This window comes from Aphelocoma coerulescens, chromosome 4 (assembly GCF_041296385.1).
Source record: "Aphelocoma coerulescens isolate FSJ_1873_10779 chromosome 4, UR_Acoe_1.0, whole genome shotgun sequence".
NCBI lineage: Eukaryota > Metazoa > Chordata > Aves > Passeriformes > Corvidae > Aphelocoma > Aphelocoma coerulescens.
In genome coordinates, this window is record NC_091017.1 from 33,409,724 (window position 1) to 33,427,177 (window position 17,454).

Genomic DNA, 17,454 nt, shown 5'->3' on the forward strand with positions numbered 1-17,454 from the left:
TTTATAGCTGACTTCCCCCAGAGCAAGATCCTGACACATTCCTCGTGAGAGGGAGCAAATGTCTTTCCTGCATGTTTGTCCAGACCCACGTGACAAATCCTACCTGGCAACTGAAAGAGAGGACACTCACACACCTGTTTACATAAAATGTCCCAAGCCATATTTTAGCATCTTACCAGTAAGATGAGCAACTCAACCTGCTTTACCCCTCATAGGATACATAATATTAAACTAACAGCTAGAAAATAAAAAATTTAAAAAAAGACATACTAACATGAAAAAACACATTTTATTGCACTTAAGTTATAAGAAAATAAAATTTCTAAGTGAATCAAACCATAGACACAATCCCTTTAAAGGTTGTTTTCCTCCATCATGTCAGGTTGTTACATAACTAAAATTAACCGACTGGAATCTGATTGTTTTAAATCAGACTATAAATAAAACAAAAACAAAAACAAAAAAAGGAGGAAAAAAGATCGCCTAGGATACAGTGTTAAACCACTTTCACAGTTCAGCTTGAGTTGTGGCTCTTGGAGAATGAGGCAAACCATTTGACTCTTTCGTTTCTCATTTTGTTTGCATGTGACATCTTTACAAAAACGTAAGTTTTTGCTCTGTCAGTTCCTCCCAGCAATAACTGTAACAGTTGTTTTTTTCTCAAATACTGTAAAACACTAAGACTGACCAGCAACTTTATTTTAATTTTTGTATTTTATAATATTTTTTAAAAATTTTGTCAGTTTTTTTTTTTTTAATGTATGTTCATTCCATTCACCACAGCCCTCACAAAGAAAAATTTCCCCACAGAACAGGCTGCAATAGCTTTGTTCCAAGGAATGTGTTTTAATTTTTGCCCAGAAAAAAGAAAATAAGCTTTGCACACACACTCAATTCTTTATTTGCAGGCAAACTTCACTCTTAATTGTCTGAAACTCTTCCACTCTCAGCCTCTTAGAGGCACAGTTGGCTCAAGTTTCAGTGGCAAAAAGTCTTTTTCTGTAACCAAACTAGAGCAAATTTGGAATTCAGTCTGGGACTAAAACGTCACAGCAGAAAAAAAAATAAAAAAAAATAATTTGCTTTTCTTTCTTTCATTTAGCAGCATAAATAAGTTTGGCCACTGGGAATACAGTACAGGGGTGGGACAACAATCCCGTAATTGAAGACCTACTTCTAGCACCAGCATTGCGAATTAAATCCATCAGAGGACTCTCAAAACCCAGGACAACTTGCCACCTCAGAGCAACTTATGCGTTGAAGAGTGTAGATGGAAGCAACAGTAAATAGATTAAACAGAGGCTAATACTGTGATTGACATTGGCAATGATTGGCAAAAAAAAAAAAAGAGGAATAAAGAAAAAAAACAAAAAGCTCTGATAAAACTGTACAAAACAATTCACAGTAAGATTTTAGCTTTTCCACACCAGGAATGGACTCTTTGTTTTTGTTTGTTTTTCTCATTGCAGATGCTCTCTAGTTTTTGAAAGTCAACCAGTGACTGCTCGTGGAGGTTGGAAGGGACCTTGGAGGGAGTCCGGTCCAACCCCCTGCTTGGAGCGGGGCTAAGGGACAGCGCGTTGCTCGGAGGGGCTGCCGGGACCCAGGGTGACCCAGGGGTGCACAAGCAGGCTCGCCTGTGCAGCTTATTTCAAGATCTTTGTGGTAAAATAACTTGTTAACAAGAACTATAACATTTTTTTTTTTTCACTCCAAATTGCTCAAGGAGCTTTTGGAGGAAAGTAAAGAAATTAATTGCACCTGGTTTCATTTCAAAAGTTGGATTTTTGCAAAGCTGCCCTGGTCAAAAGTGTAGCCTTTTTATGTGACGAGACAGCAAAAGCCTCTCTTGTCAGTTATAGTTTGTCATCTTTGTCTTCTCCTTCGTAGTCTGTAGGTCTTTAGGATCTGTTGCCCCAAGGCAACATCCTGCACCACCAAGGACAAGGGATTTTTTTCCTTTTTCTTTTTTTTCTTTTTTCTTTTTTTTTCAGGGGGGAGGGAAAGGAGAACATCGTCTACACGTTTGGACAAATTCATCTTTCTGCCCTTCACTTCATATCGACGTCAAAGTCCAACACCAGCAGCTTTGTTTCCTCAGTCCCGTTGCGGCTCCCAACTGCACACACCAGCTTTGTGTTAGAAGCTCTGATTCGCCACACGACGCCTCCACTTCCCCCACTCTCCAATGTGACTAGATTTCGGATAAATTCACCCGTTTTCAAGTCCCAAAGTTTTACAGTCCCATCGTCTGAGCTGGTAATTACAAAGTTCTTGTTGAACTGTAAACAGGTCACAGCACTCTGATGCTTGTTGGGACCTGTAAGAGTAAACAAAAACATTTCTATTTGTAATTAATTAGAAAGCAATGTCAGACAGTGCTGCATCTAGAATAAATACCTTGCTATTTGCATACAGTTCTTTCCATCTATTAGAACTATTAGAGAACTATCTGCTATAACTCCTGGGTTTGTACATTAAAAGGTACAGAAGCCTTGCCATGCTTTCAAAAAGTGAAGGCAGTTATAAAAAAAATTCTCCACTATTTTCTTTGTCTCAGTGATCTTGTTGTGCTGTATATATCAGCAGAAAGGCAAACGTACACTTGGGCATCCATGAAAATTAATTTAACCATCCACAATGAGGTGACCGCTGTAAGAATTCGTCTCCAAGTCCCTTTGAAGTGTTATTATGAGATTACTCCATCAGTAAATATTGACAGTTATATGCTGACATATAAATATATATGTTAAAGCAGCAGTTTGCTTTACAGGCAAATTTAATTTTCTGCTCCAGCCAGCACTGCTGCCTATGATATATGAGAATGATATAAGACCTTTTTTGTGGGGAGAAACACAACCACGTGTTTGTGTGCATGATGCCTGAGTGGCAGCTGTCAACATGAAGGAAAAAAAAAAAATTTTACCAAAATAAAGACAACATCTTCCACTTGCATCTCTTGATTTATTGCAACAGACAGTGTACTTTGCCTCCTGATCCAATTAATCTGTAGGCTTTGAAACATTCAAGTGACCCCTAAATAAATACATTGACTGTCTATTTTGAGATGTAATTTCCTACATATTTCTGTGGCTTATTAGGCTAATATACCCATAGCAAATTGCTATCAGTCCAGACCATCTGCCTTTCATAATAGGCAAGTGATTTGAATATATTAGATTAAATACATTTTGTTCTTCTAGTTCAGAAAAAGATCATACAGCTGTTATCAGAAAAATACTTAAGTTGTAAGTGGTCGGCACTTGTTTCTTTGTATGTATTTATTTTTTTTAATGCAGAACCTGCAGCACAGATCACTGTAGGCTGCTTGATTTACATGAAGGTAGTTTAAGCTTACCTTGCAATGTCTGTAAACATTGTCCTGTTTTAATGTCCCAGATTTTGACTGTAGAATCAGCATTCCCAGACACAAGTATATTGTCCTTGAGTTCCATTCCACTTGTGAGTGACTGGTGGCCTGTTAGAGTGTGAATGCAGTTGCCTGTCTCCACATCCCAAACTCGGATGGAAGTGTCAAGAGATCCGCTCACCACATGGATACCATCAAACTACAAGAAAGGTACATCTATTACAAACAGTTATATTAGCATCTTACAAAGAAGGCTATTAAGCATTTAATTGACTAAATGCAAGGTTAGATACTATATATATTCAGAATCTGCAGTTCAATGTAAGAACTCAGTAGAAATGACCATGTTTGATACCAGAGCAGGTGATTCATGGTCAGAGCAATTCTCTGTTGTAGACACGGGCTCTTGAGGGACATGGTTTGAAAAGAGACTGAGCCCCTGGTCTTTGAAATGTAATACATCTCCTTTAAACACAGCAGATCCTGACTATCCTGCAGCATGCAACAATAAGATACTTTTCCTAAAAAAGATGTTAACAAGCCAACCTTGCTTTTTACAAGTCAGAGGGACTTTAAGCAGGAGAATGACAACAACATTATTCCAGAATCATCTACATGAAAGTCACAACATAGGGAAATGGAAGGAAATGTAATTGAAAAATGTGGGGTTTAGCTATTTTGTTACCCTAATTGTGTACAATAAGGAAGTGTAACTTTCCAGTCATTGTAGGGAAAGCATACAGGCTAAGATATGAGATTCTTTTGACCATGCAGAGAACAGAAAGGTGGAAAATAACTTGAGCTATAGTGACAATGACATAAGAGTCCAGAATTCTCAAAAAAAGGAAAAAAGCAGTGGAATAAAACCAGTGGGCTTCAAGAAGGAATACTTAAAAAACCCGAGACTTCCTTCCCATGAGGATTTTATGTATCTGTTCTCTGAGGGGAAGAAGAGTTCAGGACAGTTGGCACTTTCTTAAAGACACAAAATATCCTGTGTGAAAGAAAGATAGGAAGTATTGTAAATTACTGAGACCCACTTGGCTAAACCACAAGGAATTGTACAAAAAGTAGAAACTAGATCAATAGATGTGTATAAAAGAGCACACTGGGACAAAACCAGAAAGGCAGGGCAAAACACAAGATAAAACTAGCAAGAGCCATTTCACTATTGTGTAAAAGAGTCCCAACCAAAAACAAAACAAAAGAACCACACCAAGAGGAAGGCCAAAAAAACCTCATTTATCCTCGGTGGGAAGGAAACACTGACTGAGGCCAGCTATTTAACTTTTTTGTTTCAGTCCTCAGCCATCCAAGTGTAGGCTCACAGCACTAACGCCAATGACAAATGAGTACAAGCTTTTGCTAGAATGGGGGAACAAAATCACATAAGGCAAGTTGTTTTAAGACAATCTCAGAGACATCTGCTACTATCTTTGAGAACCCATGGAAGACAGACAAGTTTCAGATGGCAAATACAGTTCCTTCCTTTATTGAAGGGTGATCAAGGCATCAAAGGAGATGATAGGATAGGGGAATTATGGATCAACCAGTCTAACTTCTGTTTCCACAAGGACCTTTTAAGCCCTGAGTAATGTGGTAAGTAGCAGCAAACACAGATTTGTGGGAAAATTATCTTAACCAATATGTTTTGGGTTTTTTTCTGTAATGGAGTAAAAAGCCATGTGAAACACCAAATGTCTTGGTTGTATTTTTACAGAGGGAGACAAACTTGAGGTGGGGACACTATTAATATTCAGAACTTTGTTCACAGTACTATTAGAGATACCAGAAAGTTTCAAAGAGGTCTGGCATTCACTATTTTCATTTATTAGGTTTTGAGTGACATTTGAAACAGTAGAACTGACCAAAGGCAAAGAGTGTAGAAGTGAAAAGTGTGGAGATCTGAACTTGGCAGGGAATGAATGAAGGTACAGCTGCAGCCTGGGAGAAGGAAGGCTGGGCCGGAATCTTGGTTATATTTAAGGCAATCTGACACTCCTTGTCCATGTGGACTGACTGGTACCTGATAAGGCAAGGAACAAACCCAGTTAAGGGAACTCCACTATCTGGAGCCGCTGCTTTTTATAAGACCCGCAGAAAATTAGTATCTGAGATCTCTGCAGTCAGACATGGTTGAGCATGGCACCTAGATTCAAAAGAATGGAGAGTGACTGGCACACAGACTGCTTATCTGCTGCATGCACTGCATTCCTGGTGAAAATACACTAAAAAAGACCCTCTGGTATCTGAATGGAAGGCATAAAAAATAACTTTTCACTTCTAGTAAGCATTGATAAGATTTTGACTGGACCTGGTTTGGGTCCCCTGCTTTCAAAAGAGGATGGGAAATAATCTGTCTTCAGATAAACAGACAAGGAATTCCAAGTAGCCCAAAAGACTTGGGAACACTAGAGAATATTTTTCTATCCTAAAAAGAACTAAACCTGACTGATGTAACAAATTTTGAATTCCTTTCCCCCTTTCCCACAAACTAATTGTATTCCATGTTCATACAGTATTCAGAAAGAGAGCTTTAAGGCTGGGCATCAAGACAAATTGATGGTGCTGCAGTGAAACAGACAATGATTTTGATCAGTGAGTTATCCATGAACCTTGAGAATCTATGGATTACTTCAAAGGCAGGTAAGAGAGTAAGAAAACGCAACAAGTTCAGTGGTCTTCAACTGCTGCACATAAGGATCTCTGGAGAATATTAGGTCTACACAGGGGGAAACATTGAGATATAACAGAACCTGCCATGGAGCAGGGATAGGGAGGACTGGCTTATTCCATCTCATTCTTCTATTTGTGGAAGTTCTGCTGTTTGGGGCTACTTCAGGCTGAAGGGCAGGAGACACCATGTAATTTTAAAGAATCTTTCTGTTCCAAACCTGGAAACACCTGTAGCCTCTAGCTTGCCCTCCCTGATCCCCTTCCCATTTGTTTCAGAACATATCAATGTGTAACATAACCCAATTCTTTGATCCATTATTACTACAGTATCAGAGCAAGACATAAATATTCGTACGCCAAAACAAGAGCCACTGGTGAAGATAAGGTAGAATAACATCTGTTCCCAAACTGCCCCATGTGAAATACAATCCTCAGAATATTTTTGAGAGCAGTAGGTAGTACACCATTTTTAACTTGCTTGCGGCTTGTCTAGAGAACGCTCCTCAGCATATGAATGTAAGAGAAGGGCTGGAGTTTTTGATAAATTTTGCTACATATTTTTGGGAAAGGAAACCAATTAGAAACTTTCTTCATATTTAATATATTATGGTGAGATATGAAATACTTTATGAAAAATGTCTCTAGCACTGAGCCACAAACCAGAGCAGTTACATGCTGAATGCCATTTCCCAATTTTGAACTGTCTTTGTTGATTTCTTTTTCAAGTCCTGCCAGACTGTGGTGTGAACAGGCACAAGCATGAAATTAATTTCTTTCGCTTTTCAATGCCTGGAAGTGATGCTTTGACTCTATGAATGAACAAGATGATGTTTTGGGTTAGTAAAGGTAAGAAGACCCAAGACATGAGGTCTGTGTGTATCTTTACCAGCTTTGTGGGTGACTGGTGGGCAATAGAGAGATGCCACACAGTAGCACCATAATAACCTGCACCTACATTAACATGTTGCTGTTGAAAAAGCCTCACAGTTGTATATCTGGCCTGTACTCAGAGAAGAGGAAGTAGAAAGCTAGAGATTTACATAGGATCATTAAAATTTTAGATTCAGCCTTACTGTGAATTATAGTTTGGAATTGGAAGATGGGACTAGAAAATGAGGATAAACAGATCTCCATAAATCAGAACATTAATCCAATAGGGTTTTTGGCACACTGTCAATTGCTATATTCTTTGATTTATTTAAAACAGTAAGTTTGGAATTTCTTGGGGAAGGCAAAAACATAGCTCCAAAATACATGCAAGATTAAAAAAAAAGAAAATTCTGAACCAAACAACCCATTAATCCACAAAACAATGTAACTTGATGGTGTAGAGATTTGGGCTTTATTGTACTGGGTCCTTTATAAAAAATGCTACTCAAAAAAAAAAATTCAGTTTCTAACTTAAGACAACATATAACTAGTGTAACAAAATGAAAAAGGGGTTTATCACAGATGCCTCTGTATTCCTGTGGTCTGTATAATTCTGTACTAGGTACCCACAACTTAATAAACAAGGTGAAATAATCTGACTTTAAATGTTACTTAAGGAAACTAAAGCAGCAGATAAAAATCACATACCTGTAACGAGTAGACTCTGTTAGTATGCCCTTGCAGTGTGTGCAGACAGGTCTCTGTCTCTGGATCCCACACTTTGACCATAAAATCATATGCACCACTTACAACCCTTCTGCCATCATATTGAACGCACCGAACTGCAGCGACGTGGCCCATCAGAACGTGTAAACACTGGCCCGTCTCTATGTCCCAGACTCTCAGCGTAGCGTCTCGAGACCCACTGACCACTCTGCAGGAATGAGAAAACCCCTCTTGTACTTAGCAATGGGCATAAAAATACTACAACAATTTGGCTAAACTTGGCTACAAATGGGTTCTGAGTTTTAATTTGGGACATTAGATGGCATTGGTGCACCAGCCGCCAAAGTGCTGGCTTGGTGGGATGTTTTATTAGGGTCTCAAATGACTGGGGTGCTCTTCTTCCTTGCTTTACTCACCTTCTCAGGATCTATTTGATACAATTAGCAATCAGTATTTCAAAAGCCACTTCGTTCCTGACCAGCAAAACAATGCCATGAGAAATTCTGTGGACTGTTGTATCTACCTATGAAAGCTTAGGAACATGGTGAGCTCCAGCCAGTGCTATGGGCTTTCTGTTTTAATAACTGAGCTAACTAATTGTAACAAATAAACAAAGATCTTTAGAAATTTAACTTTTGGTAAAGTAACAGTTATTCTGCTTGATTTTTTTTTTTTTTTCAGTTTATACTTCTGTAAGCTTTTTTGGGCAATAACAGAAATGAGATGGAATGAACATTAATGGAATTTATATAGAAAAACATCATTCCTCAAAGAAGAAGAAATGCAACCAACAATCTCTGTCAACAGCTCCATACCACAGCCAAGTAACAGAGCTCTGCCAATGTTTGTTGAATCAAGACATGATTTACTGTTGCAAAAATTATGTTATAATCAGTTAAAATTTAAATAAAATACTGCAGTGACAATACTTAAAAGGTTATTTAATAAAATGAGTAAAAGTTTGTAGCACTGACAAAAGAAGAAATTATTCAGTGTGGGAGACTGGATCACGATGTAACAAAGAATTAGCTTTGCAATAACGCAGACTGTGACTTTTTGAAGTACATGACTCAAGTTTCAGTTCTTCATTTAGTATTCTTATGCTTCTGCTTCTATTAATCATCTCCTCCCTTGTGTTGATTTATGTTTTGCCTGGTTTGTGTTTCACTCGGTTCTGGATGAGGTTCCCAGGTTTCAGGAGCGCTTTCTGTGAGCACAAGAGTGTAAAAGAAGGCCAGGCTGTGGCTGTAGCTCTGCACAAAGCCTCACCTTTTCTCATGGAGATGCATGCAGCGCACGGTGGAGGTGTGTCCGTACAAGGTGTGGATGCATTCCCCGGTCTCAGCATTCCAGACTTTCAACGTTCTGTCTGTAGAGCCACTGATGATGATATTGTCCCTCATCTGTGATGACCACACTCCGCCTGTATGCCCAACCAGTGTTCTCAAACACTGAAAAGAAACATTTTCCTTAGTTACCCTTTTGACAGAGGGGAATGGAAACTTTAAGATAAAGCAGTCTTGGAGGTAACAGCTGGCTCTCATAGCAAAAGCCAGAAGACCCCTGGAGACTTCTTACTGATTGAACAAAAAACCTCCCCTTTTTAAAAGATACTCATCAAATTTCTCTCAATTGTTGGTACTTCAACTATAAGGAATTTTTCTTGTAATCTTCCCCTTTACAAACTAAGCTGTCTTTCCAAATTTCTTAATACAAGGACATGTTTTGCAGCCTTGAGTCATTTCTCTGGCATTTCCCCGAGTCACTGCATGATTTCCAATAGCTTTTTGAAGTGTACTAGAAGTGGAAAGAGCACATACTTGGTAGTTTTATCACCAATCTATAAACCATATATTTTTGTTGTATTTTTCTGTTTGTTTATCCAAGAAACACTGCACTCTGTAAGCCACAGCTACAGCATCACTCCTGCAAAATCATGTTTCAGACCTTCTTCAGACTTTACTGTTGCCCAGGAGAGAATCCCACACTACGTAAGCACAGCCTCCCTTCTTTGATCCCAAATGTACAACATGATTTCTCACCATGTACAGACAGTGTTTGCTCACACCTTCTTCCATAAAACCCCTGTCAGCCCAGAACAATGGCTTGTCTCTGTCTCCCATCCTGTTTTCCTTACAAGTAATGACTATATATGCTTTCCCACCAGGCAGCAATAAATGCTAATTAGCACAGACAAGGAAAGATCCTTGCAAGACTCCTCTAGAAACATACTCCATGAAGATTCTGCATTTACTTTAACAACATGATCTCTATAATTACCCATTTTCTAACCCATTTAAATATGTGCCATGTTGATTTTTGCATTATTCTATTTTCTTCAGTCCTGTCATGGGGATACAGTCTTTCAGTGCACACAGCCATCTACTTCTGCACTATTATTTTTATCAGTCAAACCTGTAACTGCACGAGAAAAGAGGTCAAGGCAGTTTGAGGATCTCTTTTTCTGTAATCTAATGCTAAGTGGCATTAATTGCTGTGGCCTTCCTTTAACTGTTAGTTGACTCCTCTTGACGCAGTCCAATATTTTTTATCTGAGATAATGTATCCTAAATATCCAGTCTTTCATTGATGCATTTTAGCTTTCTAACTGTCCTGTCATGGCTCTTCTCCTTGTGATCATACCTTTTGAAAATGCACTAATTTTAAGCCAAAGGTTACTTTAGAAAAAAAAACCCCAAACCAAAAACCATCAAATACAGATTATCTGGATCAACTCTAATAAGAAAAACCATAACTTTGGTAGTTGTTAACATGTGAGTTTCTGCTGAAATGTTTTATTATCACTGCATGCTGTATTTCTATCACATGAATTTTCTTCCAAAGTATTTTTTCTGCATCAGTGACAGTATAGTTATTCCTGTTGTTAATATCCTGCTCTTCCTAGCATCCTTGAAAATGGCTTGCTTTTTTGTTGTACATAGATTTTCTGTTCTTTAACAATTTTTAAACCAATCTTCTGCAATTACTGGCTCCTAGCTTAATTCACTGCTATCAAATCCATCTTTTTCAGTTCAAGGCCAATGTTCACTTCTACAGTTCTCTTTTTTCTTATTTCATTCAATGTGCTCATATTTTAAGAAATCATCGTGTTAAAGCAGTAAGAACACAGAATCCTTATTTTGGGCTTTACATCTGTCAAGGGAATTACTTAATCATGTTCATTTGCACAAACCAACCTTTAGGGTTTCTTTATTTTATTAATTCTTCAGCATCAATAAGCATGAGGGCTGATACAGCATGCTTCCATCTTTCAGACACAATTTCTGGCTCTCTTAAAGGTTTGGGGTAAATGGTCACACTAGGTTTTGTAATTACTTCCAAAAAATTACTGAGCAGTAATTGTTAAGTCATGCCACTGTGCTCAATTTTATATATTTAAGGGAACATTTTGCTTTTGGGAGTGTGGTATGTACAAAGGAAGTATTTTTCATTTGTGTTTAGGTTGCCCTTTTCAATTAAAATAGATGTAAATTTCATTATGGGATCCTTCATTAGACAGTTTGTTGTAGAGAAGCCAACAGCAGCAGGGTGAGGGTGCCTATGGCTCTTAATTTTATTCTTACCCACAGTAGGATTAACAATCCCTTCAAGGATCTTCTGGGCATGCAGTGACAAATGCTGAATACATCCAGCTTCAACATTATGAAGCAGATACCTTTTACATCTTAAACATGCTATCCTCAGCAGCTGTCCTGTTGTTATCTATACCATTAAAACCAAGCTAAGTGCACACAATACCAGTCTAAAGGGAAAAAGTACTGTTTCCTCAAGGCCTTTTCAACATCCTTGGTCAGCCAGTCATCTCAAAAAAAAACCTGTGGGCTGAGTAGCTGTGATGTTCTAACATGACTGAAATGTTCAGTACTGTCTTTTTGATTGCACATATTGTTTTGCCTCTCTAAGCCAGAATTAAATTATTGAAGCTTATTAAATTCCTGCCTGAGCTGGATCTAATTTAATAGGAAATATTTAAACCTAAAGCAAGTTAATTTTTTTTTTTTTGTGGCTCAGCAATATAGTAGCTTGGAAAGAAAAACAAACTCTGTACTTGAAATCTGAGCCAGTAAAATGAACACTCCATTTCAAAAACTTGAAAACAATAGAAAGAATGCTAGAAGACAAGTGAGAAAGGGAGATCCAGAGGGGTAAAAGCAGCCTAAGTTAAGCTTTAAGGAAGATAAAGTAATGTTTCTGTCCAAATTCTTTAAAATCCATGTCACAAACGACTCCACAAGAATAGCAGAATTGCCAAGAGAACAAGGATATATGCCAGTGGTAACATGAGCAGCATTGCAATTTCACATCAAGGTGACTTTTTTGAAGTGGAGGAGTTTCTGTGTGGGAAAAGGCAACCCACATGTTTATCTGGTACGTCTTCCAAGTCCTGCCCCAGAGGCCCTAAAGGCCACCCTGCAGCGTGGTCTGATGGCACAGCAGCATTTTTGCTGTGCCAGTGCTCTCTACCTGTGGCTCATTTCCCAAGGAATCAAGCGGAGCAGCCACCTCACCTTGCCTGTCACCGCTGACCACACTTTGAGCGTGTTGTCGTCGGAGCCGCTCACGATGCGGTTCCCGCAGAACTGCAGGCACGTGATCACGTGGTCATCGTGGCCCTTGAGCACCTGGCAACCAAGAACACAAAGCAACAGTCACAATTTAACACAGGAGATTAGACAGAAGCAGGAGAAACAAAGTGCTCTTCTGATTCATAAATTACAAAGTGCTAGAGTTGCTTCAGTAATAATAAGGCCCCTTAATCCCGTGTGTCAAGTCCAATTTACTGCCAGCTGGGACCAAAGAAGGTGTTTTCCTCCTTCCATGGAGTGATGCTGCATTGCTTAGCAGGCACACTACAGTTACTGCAAGCCTCCTAACAGCACCAGGAAAAATCAGTAACAAAAGTGGGCTGAATTAGTAACTGGACATTGCTCAATTCCTCTGCAGTTACTCCATCTCTTTATTTTTCAGTTGAGTTACTGTTACCTTTTGGTTCAATCTTGAATAAAAAGGATGTGCTGATTATTTGCTGAGTATTTGTATTTCAGTGGTCAATGCTGACTACATCTATTTTTTTTCCCTTACCAGCCAAGCATTGTATTGTGTTAAATGCCAGGCAGCGCCAAAGTCAAAAACTAGAAAACCATTAACTCAATTAAATACAAACAAAAGCAACAATTTCATGTGCTGGGAATGTGGACTGGAATGTTGCTTTATAGAGGTGGGATTGTCAATGCTTAATTTTGGAAAAACTGTAATTCTGTATACCTTACAGCAAATACAGCAAAAAAAAAATCCTTAGCAGAATACATAGGATGAAGAATTTTTTATTTAGGATATCTGAACACTTTCCAAGATGTTCATTGAAATGAAATGGCATTTGGATAATGCCAGAGGCTGTAATTTTAATAATAATTCCAAGATAACTTGATGTGGCATATCAAGGCAAGAAATACAGAACCATTGCCAGAGATGTACATAAGTCACGGCCAAATAAACAGCAGGATACAACCATAGGTTTTCCATGGGAATTCTTTTGTTCTTATTTTATTTTGTTGTTTTTAATTAAAAAAGCAGGTAAATCGCCTTAAAACCTTAAAAAGCCATGAGTATGGGTTTTCTTCACATTTCTGGCTGCTTGTTCATTATCAGGTCTGATTAGAGAGTTGCTATTTTTATTTACAAAAGGTTTGAAATATTGCTTCATATCTTCATATAGGAAAGGATGTAATGATAAATATAAATGTCATTAATTTTAACATTCAGAAAACCCCCCCCAAAATCTTAACACAGAATGAAGTTATTGTCTTGTGCTGCTCAATTTAGAAGAATACATTTAAAAATAAAGCATGAATTGATCACAGAACAGTTGTGGAGTATTTTTATGTTGCAACATGACCCAGCTCTACCAATACATACATATACACTTATAGATATACAATATATGTGTCTGTATGTTTAAATATAAGTATTTCCAACCAAGTCTCTGCAATTACCTGTCTCAAAGAGACTGGCATATTTATAAGAATTCATAAAATTGTACAGAAATTATTAGAAGAGCAGTGAAAGAATTCTGCAGTATGGATCACAACACATTCCCAATATGGGGGTCAGATTATAATTTAAAGCGAAAATACAAATGATTTTTTCTGGAGCAATTCACTGCTTTTTGTGCATGGATAGTCTTGTTTGTCCAAAGGAAAGAACCCAAGCCACGAGCTGATCCTGCTTTGTTCACGGCCCCGTGCACAGAGCTCAGAACCTCACCTTGGGCGATTTCAGCTCTCCTCGCCGCCAGTTGGTATCAATCCTGTGCTGTCTGATGTAGGCGCTTTTCCACGGACTGTGTATAAAGCCTGGTTTTATTACTTTCCTCCTTTTGATATGTAATGGTTCATCAATCCCTAAAATGGAATTTAAAAATGGGGGGGAGGGGAAGAGATGAGGCCACTCCACAAAAAACACCTTCCCTCCCAAACCTTTACTGTGACCCCTGACATTAAAATATGGCAGAAATGTAACAACTGCCTGCATGCCAACATTTGTGTGTCAGTGACACCACCCTGCTCCTCCGAGATTTATACTCTGTCTGTCCTTGTCAGTTTAGCATAATCATTACCATAATCATGACTGAAAATGCTCTAGTTCATTTTGCCTTGCTGGCAACCTCCTAGCTTGAGTTTGGATCCCCCTTTCTGAGGCAATGCAGCAGAATATTGCCTTTTACAAATGGGTATTGTCCAAAAACCTCCTTAACCACTCCTATGCTTATTCAGGAAGAGTTCAAGAAGTCAACCTTTCTGTCAGTGGCTCTCCACTCTGATCACCCATCTTTAAGTTCACTGTGACTCCTGGTATTAGTGAGCTTTTAATTACCTTCTTGATCTGAAAGGCTCAGTGCTTTTGGTATTGTCCTCTGTTGGCTGGAATTTAAGTATAGCTATGCCCTTTCTGACTTGACACTTAAGCAGTAGTGCTTTGTTTTAGCCTTGCTACTACAGATACAGCTTTTTTTACAATTCTCTCACCCTGCTCTCTTTTCTATGCAGCTCCTCTCTCCACTGCATTTCATTACTGGCAGGAGTCTTGTCTCTTACCAGTATGTGGATTTCACTCTTCTGACTTTAGCCCCAGCTCTGCCTTCAAGTCTTGAATTAAGGGCTCCTTCATGTTACTGAGCAGCTCAATGAGGCTAAGCAGGCTGCAATACTGGTCTGCTTGCCTGTGCTCTCCTGCCTGGATGTATTTATTCTTACTTGTAAACTCACAAAGGTAAGCTCATTCCCCTCTCAACCTTCTCCTTTTTTCTCACTCTGTCCTTTTAATGCATTTTCACTGAAATTTTTAACAGGAGAATCTTTAGAGAAGATTCAGGAGGTTAGACACCTGCTTTCCATCACAAAAGAAAACAAATTAGTTTAGGTGCCCTTACAAATAGCCAGCTACAATTGACATTGTCATGTTTTTTGAAGCCTTTGCATCAACCTCTCACAAGTCCTTGTCTCCATACTCCAAGGCAGTCTGGACAGGGTCCTGTGTCCAAGACAATACTGCTCTGGGATCACATGTATGTGGTCTTTCCCCCCAAACAGACTCCTTGCTCCTATAATTCTCCTTAAAAATAAAAGCTTACACTCTTCATGTGCACAAATACATGGCTACTTTCGTGGGAGCCTTTTTTTGCCTATTCATATCAGTGCTGGATCACCATATCTTCTTGAATTGGCATGAGCAGGATAATATCCACGTGGCTAATGGACTGTGTGTCCCTCTCCAAGCAATCCTTTTAGCTCCTTCTCCCACTACCATGTGCCATCTCTGTGTTAATTATCCTACAAGTGATGTGAAATTACAGCAGCCCTTCTACCAACCACTGAAATAGTTTTTCCTCCATGTTACAAACTGCCAGACTATACTCCTATCATTTTTACATCTCAGCTGTTATTTCTTTTGGTTGCATTTTGAATAAACATAATCCTCAAAAAGCAAACCCAACTGTATTCTAAAACCATGCAACTGGTATACTTTATAAATAAGATACTCAAGCCTAAACTCTAGCACTCCATGGATTATTTCTATTTCCTGCTTTCAAGAGAGATACATACCATGTAGCCCAAAGCATAACTAGCACTAAAACTAAAGTCACACGAATTGCCTTCGTAAAACTTTAAGCTTATTATGTAAATGAACTGCACTTTTTATGACAGCAACACTTCGACCATTACATCCATCATTTTGCTCAGCCTTACCCTCCTCTTTGCATTTCTCTCTCCAGAGAAGATTATCTTCAGCCAGAATTCTCCAGTAACGGCATGTCTGGGCTGCCTGCAGAAGGTCCCTGGGTTCCAGGAATGACAGCACATACAGTGCCAGCTGTAAAAAATAAGAAGAAAGTGTATTTTCTGCACTGCTTTTGAAGAGAAAGTGAAACAACTCCATTTACTATCACACATCAGGGGCTGAAATACAGAAAATTGGAACGATAAATTATTAAACAATCTCTGAAACTTAATAGACTCCAGTTTATTCCTGTGGGCATGTGGAAATATAACAATCATCTTAAGTAACTAAATCCTTACAGATCATATCACAAAACGATTCTTGCATTTGCAAGAAAATAGATGTCAGCTGAAATACTTATTACATTTTTTAAAAATGTAATCCACATTACTTTGAATCATTAGAAGAATTATTACTGAAGTAATTATGTTTATGTTCTTTTAGCTAACAATTACACCAAAAGTTATTTTGAGAGTTGAACTAAGAAGTACAGCGCTTGCCATGTGAGCAAATAGGGATGTGCATTGTGATGGGTAACATCCCTCAGAAAGCCCAAATATAGAACAAGTAAATGCTACATTCACCAGGGCTCAGAAACACTCTGCAGCCATAGGGAAGGCAGTACAGGTATCACTCATTTTCTGTTCAGAATGCAAACACACTCCTGGGTGGAGTTACAAGGAGCTTTATGGATTGGGATGCAGTAGGATCAAAATATGTAACTTGAATACAGTGTGCTATCAAAACCACATGGCAAATCCTAATGAGCCTCAGAAAGTAAATATAAGATGAGCTTTCCATGTGACAAAACTAAAGTTGGGAAAATTCAGACCTTGTCTGACTGAGCTAAGCCATATAGTGACCACAATAAAGCCCCCAAAATCTCCACCTATATCTTCAGATGTACTGGAGGCTTAAATGGAGGCAGGTAAAACACAATCCAAAACACAAGGACTATCATTAAGGGTTTCTACTTGACAGCAACAATGCAACTCCCTAGGCATGGAAAATAAGTGTAAGATGCAGGGAAGTCACAGAGTTCCAAAAAACTCTGCAAAAAGAACAGTATTGATAAATAGTGATGCAGAGAACTACTAACGTGCTCACAAACTGGGGTCTTTGTCAGTAACTAACAGGATGCAGAAGCTGTCAAGGAAATCAGATCATCCACTTTTACTTCTGCTTGCCATGTATTTTGTTTAGGACTTTCAATTTAATTTTTAGCTGAAGTTATGAGATAGATAGATAGATAGACAGACAGACATAAACAGAATCTGCCCTTCAAAGCAGGAAAGACTGAAATTTACTGAGGAAGTCATAACTGCAGGCTGTTGGCCTCAGCAGATTTGTGACCTTATTTTGTGAGAAATATTTACTTATTTATTGTTTTTTATTAATCTAGACAAGCCAGTGACAGAGCAGGAAATAAATATTCAGCATGTCACAACTGTTTGCATTTTGGTGGCACACACACCTTGCTTGCAAGTCATCACCTGCAGCTCCCAGGGAGCACA

The 17,454-nt window shown here is 38.6% G+C and overlaps 1 protein-coding gene and 1 long non-coding RNA gene across 20 annotated transcripts in view; one reads left to right on the forward strand and one right to left on the reverse strand.

Moving 5' to 3' along the window:
- Nucleotides 1–270: 270 nt before the first annotated feature.
- The window catches only part of FBXW7 (F-box and WD repeat domain containing 7), a 179,150-nt gene continuing 161,966 nt past the window's right edge, over nucleotides 271–17,454 (reverse strand). For 16 of the 17 annotated variants that reach the window (XM_069013482.1, XM_069013488.1, XM_069013487.1 and 13 more), the window contains 7 exons: nucleotides 15,910–16,033; nucleotides 13,928–14,064; nucleotides 12,172–12,285; nucleotides 8,912–9,093; nucleotides 7,625–7,850; nucleotides 3,359–3,569; nucleotides 271–2,320 (listed from right to left, as the gene is read on the reverse strand). In XM_069013482.1, coding sequence (XP_068869583.1) covers nucleotides 2,052–2,320; nucleotides 3,359–3,569; nucleotides 7,625–7,850; nucleotides 8,912–9,093; nucleotides 12,172–12,285; nucleotides 13,928–14,064; nucleotides 15,910–16,033 — 1,263 coding nt within the window. In that variant the 3' untranslated portion in view covers nucleotides 271–2,051. Of the gene's footprint in view, nucleotides 2,321–3,358; nucleotides 3,570–7,624; nucleotides 7,851–8,911; nucleotides 9,094–12,171; nucleotides 12,286–13,927; nucleotides 14,065–15,909; nucleotides 16,034–17,454 lie in introns of those variants that run through there. The other variant, XM_069013496.1, reaches the window with a different exon arrangement.
- On the forward strand, nucleotides 3,494–8,905 carry LOC138109679 (uncharacterized). Of its 3 annotated transcripts, XR_011150655.1 has the most exons (4): nucleotides 3,505–3,580; nucleotides 5,890–6,016; nucleotides 6,773–6,892; nucleotides 8,324–8,905. It is a non-coding gene; the product is annotated as an uncharacterized lncRNA (long non-coding RNA). The 3 variants fall into 3 exon arrangements; XR_011150654.1 differs by having other exon boundaries at nucleotides 3,494–3,580; nucleotides 5,897–6,892; XR_011150653.1 differs by having other exon boundaries at nucleotides 5,890–6,892.